The sequence below is a fragment of the Quercus suber genome, unplaced genomic scaffold (genome assembly GCF_002906115.3).
Source record: "Quercus suber isolate HL8 unplaced genomic scaffold, Cork oak 2.0 scaffold_401, whole genome shotgun sequence".
Classification (NCBI taxonomy): Eukaryota; Viridiplantae; Streptophyta; class Magnoliopsida; order Fagales; family Fagaceae; genus Quercus; species Quercus suber.
In genome coordinates, this window is record NW_027069852.1 from 49,497 (window position 1) to 54,005 (window position 4,509).

The window sequence follows — 4,509 nt, forward strand, 5'->3', positions numbered from 1 at the left end:
CAATTAAAAAAGAAAACATTCAGTTTATTTTATCTAACTTTTATATACAGTACTTTAAGCAAAAAATTTTCAATAAAAAATATAATCAGTTTTCAAATGAATACTTAAGTGGCACAAGTATAAGAAAAATTTTTAGGTACTCTCAGAGCATGAAAAAATGATACTTCTTCCTCTCACATTTATAGTGAACCCTATTATAAATAAGAGAGGAGAGAGCATTGTTTTTCGTGTTCCGAGAGTACCTAGAAATTACTCTAGGTATAGGTCAAGCCACATTCGCTGAAAAGCAAGGTAGAGAAATTTGTTGAGAACAAATTTTAATAATGGTCTAAAATCTGTTGCTCACTATTTGTAACAACTACCCTTGTATTTATTGATTGCTGCGAGACTCATGGAAAATGGGAATAGAAAAACAGAAGTTTCTTAAGTAAGCTAAATTAATGGCTTGACAAAGGAGGGTAGGGAGTTTCAATACGGGAAATGCTAAGATCACAACCTATTGTATAATTTTTGTCACAACTCGTCATATGATAAGTTTTAAGTAGTAAAAGTGTCCACATGCACCTACTATGTTTTTCACCACTCATAATTTGTCACATAGCGAGTTGTGATAAAAATTATGTAATAAATTGTGATCATAACATTTCTCTTTCAATATCATAAGGTAATAGTAAAATTATAAAAAGCAAGTAAATGATAGAAAAAGACTAAACAGTGTGGGTTTGAAACTTGAAAAGAGATTCGTTTGGTGAGGTAGGTGGGGTGGAAGAGGTATATTATGTTTTACACATATGAGTCCTCCTCCTCACATGGGGTAGACTCATCATGTTTTCTATGGGGTGGGGCTCTTACAATTGGAATTCCCGGCATTTTTTTTTTTTTTCTTGAGCAATTGGAATTCCCGGATTTTTTGAGAAACGGAATTCCCGGTTTAATATAATATAAAGGACTATAAATAATTCAGAGAGGGGTTTGCCTTGCTGCAACTTCCTTTGCCTTCGCTTCCTTCCCTTTCTTTTACTCCTCTTTTTCCCACTTAAAAGTTGAGACCCACTCCCTATCCATTATTCCAACATACCAAATTGCCCAGCTTATCATTGCCCTTAAATCGAGCTCGTGTTACTAGCATTCAATTGACACCCGCTGAAACAGCACAAAAAAAATCTCCGTCTCCAATAGCCATTTCTGAAATTTTCCGTTCACCAGGACCCTAACATTCCTAGACAAAGGGCAACTCCAAAGTGCATGTATCATTGACTCATCAGTCTGCTTGCAAATCCCACACCTGGAATCCACATCTACTCTTCAGTTCCGTAGGTTCAGAAGTGTTCCACATCATCTCGGACCTCCCAACCTCCTATCACCCATTACCCAACTTTCATGCATCAAATACCAACACTTTAAATAACCTTATCTACTCAGCCTCTTTTCTAGTTAGCAAAAAGACCTACTGACTATCTTACTCGTCATGATCATGTACTTTACTAAGGGGTTTCTCCTTCTACACACATTGCTTGCATTCCTTATTCCCCAGTTTGACACTTTACAAGACACCTTAACCATCAGCAAACCCATCAGAGATGATGACCTTTTAGTCTCTAAAAGAGAAACCTTTGCACTTGGTTTCTTTAGTCCCGGAGAGTCCACCAAACGCTATGTTGGCATTTGGTTTTATAAAGCTCCAGAACAACCCGTGGTATGGGTTGCAAACAGAGACAATCCTATCACTGATAATTCGGGGGTTCTCTTAATTGATCTTCATAGAAACCTAGTGCTTTATGGCGAGGACAAAAAACAACCCATTTGGTCCACAAATATTGTCACAAAATCAAACAACAAAACTACTCTTGCTCAGCTCAATGATTTAGGAAATCTAGTCTTGTTTATTAATGAAACAGGTGAGGTACTATGGCAAAGTTTTGACAATCCAACTGATACATTTCTTCCAAGCATGAAACTTGGATTGGATAGAAAGACCGGTCTAAATCGAATACTAACATCCTGGAAGTCCAAAGATGATCCAGGAATTGGGAATTGCTCCTTCATTCTCAATACCAATAGCTCCTCCCCAGAGTTGTTTTTGTATAAAGGTAACATTTTGTGGTGGCGTTCTGGTCATTGGAATGGTATTGGATGGAGTGGAATACCAACATTGTCAAGTAATGATTCGGTCATGAATTTCAATTTATTTAACAACCATTATGAGACTTCTACAATTTGGGGTTTACGTTACCCAGGCGCATCATTATTCTCAAGATTAGTGGTGAATGGATCTGGATCAATTCAACGCTCTGTAAGTGCAATTTCAGATCAAGAATGGGACATTCTTGGGACACTGCCATTAGACCGGTGTGACAATTATGGGAAGTGTGGTGCATTTGGTATGTGTCAAGTTCAAAATGGTACTGAATATGAGTGCACTTGTCTACCTGGGTTCGATCCAAGATCACCAAGTGAATGGTCTGCGAGAAATGCTACTAGTGGGTGTGTGAAGAAGCATGGGAGGGCATCCGTTTGCAAGAGTGGTGAAGAGTTTGTGAAGGTGGAAAATGTGAAGCTTCCAGATAGTTCATTTGCACGAGTCGATGAGAAGCTGAGTTTGAAGGAGTGTGAGCGACAATGCTTGGAGAATTGTTCTTGCACGGCGTATGGAGGAGTAGATGTGAAAGAGGAAGTTGGTTGCATGAGATGGTATGGTGAATTGATGGATACAAGAGTGTTGGATGGGGGCCAAAATTTGTATGTACGTGTTGATGCCTTTGAGTTAGGTACATGACAATTTACTGAGACAAATTATTTGAGGCAATTTTTTATTTTATTTTTACCATACATGCACACAACAATATCACTCTTATATTTTTTTAATAAGTGATTTTATAATTGATGCATGATAAAAATAATATTGGGAGTATGCCTATTTAGGGTTGATGTTATTATAATTACAATTTATGGTCTTAGTTGTAAAAATAGTTTTCAAAAATTGTGCTCCACTATTGTTGCATAAATGGAGAAATTTTCTTGTTTCCAGATCATTTCAAGGGGTTCTTTGCCAACAAGAGGAGGCAGGCAATTATGGTATTGGTAGTGGCTCTGGTTGTAACTTCATTACTAATTTTCCTCTGTGTACAATGTTTAATAAAGAGGAAAAGAAAAGGTACGCGCAATTGGTTAATAAATTAACGTGTGAATTATAAGAGTGATACTATACTTATTATAGACTAGCAAAGTGCCCCTGCGATAAGATTATAAACTACCATGTGAAAAATTATATAAAATATTCAAAATATACTGAAGTAATAACAAGAAATAATATCGCAATAACATAAAGAGATTTTTGTTGAATTGAAGGGGATAATTTTTTTAATCTCAGAGGTATGAAGAATTTAGACTATAGTATAATTGTCATAAAATTTTTTTTTTTCTTTTGAGAAAGTCATAAAAATTAGTTGAAGTAACAAATTCATCGTGAAAAGAAAAAACTTAAAATTGCACACAAATGTCCATTACACTTTTTCACTTAAAGTAAAAAGTAATTAAGGATAAAATAACAACGTAAGAATATTGTATTTTAAATAATGATAAAATAATTTTAATCCATTTCATATTATTGATATTTATTATATGGTGTAATAAGTTGTTTGTTTGCTTAATTATAGTTTTTGTTTCTTTAATGCTTTGGAGTTAGCATATGATATATATTTATGATATCATTTTAATATTTAGTTGGCTTATGAAAATATCGTAAAATTTTTATGATGTAATGTTTATGCTATTAGAGTATGATAATGATAGATTAAATGAAATATCCTTCTAATAGAATTTTAATATTATATATATGCATGAAATATGCATATATTTTGAAATATTAAAATATCCTTATTAAAAAAATATTTTAGTTCGCAACTTGGGGTCATATTGTGAAGTATGCTGAACACATCCAGCATTTTTAAATACAACTTGTTTACTCTGCATGTTTTATTGTGCCTGTATTTCAGGCTAGTGAGTCTCCATAAAAAAATCAATTTGTTTTAACAGCTTAATGGGCTGGGCTGGGCTGGGCTTCGACTTTACGAAGGACAATCTTTCACCAAATTTTTTTTAAATAAGACTCACACGACTTTGACTTTTTTTTAAAAATTTTTTTTTTTAATCCTTTTGTGGAGAAGAGTGTAAAAGAGGTCCGCTGAAAGATCAATAAAAAATTACTGTAGCAATTACCATTTGACAGAACCTAATATTCATAGTCTCCCGCATGATATTCTGAATTCCAATATAATTTTTTTAAAAAACTAATATATATAATGCATATATATATAGATATAAATAATTAATATGTGCATTTAAGCTATTGGCACCTTCAATGAACTAATATTTTAGCATAAATATAATCTTTGTTGAAATAAAAGTCTAAAAGAAAAATAATATGCTACTTAACAAAACTTTTGGTCTTGGGGATGAGCCTCTGTTTATGTTCAATGATGTTACTCCTGCGAGTTCAACAAAGAACGA

At 33.8% G+C, this 4,509-nt stretch overlaps 1 protein-coding gene across 1 annotated transcript in view; it reads left to right on the top strand.

Annotated features, from left to right (window-relative positions):
- Nucleotides 1-1,009: 1,009 nt before the first annotated feature.
- Nucleotides 1,010-4,509, top strand: part of LOC136062305 (G-type lectin S-receptor-like serine/threonine-protein kinase RKS1) — an 8,634-nt gene continuing 5,134 nt past the window's right edge. Inside the window, exons 1-2 of the mRNA XM_065761197.1 lie at nucleotides 1,010-2,768; nucleotides 3,029-3,093. Coding sequence (XP_065617269.1) covers nucleotides 1,469-2,768; nucleotides 3,029-3,093 — 1,365 coding nt within the window. The 5' untranslated portion in view covers nucleotides 1,010-1,468. The remainder of the gene's footprint in view (nucleotides 2,769-3,028; nucleotides 3,094-4,509) is intronic.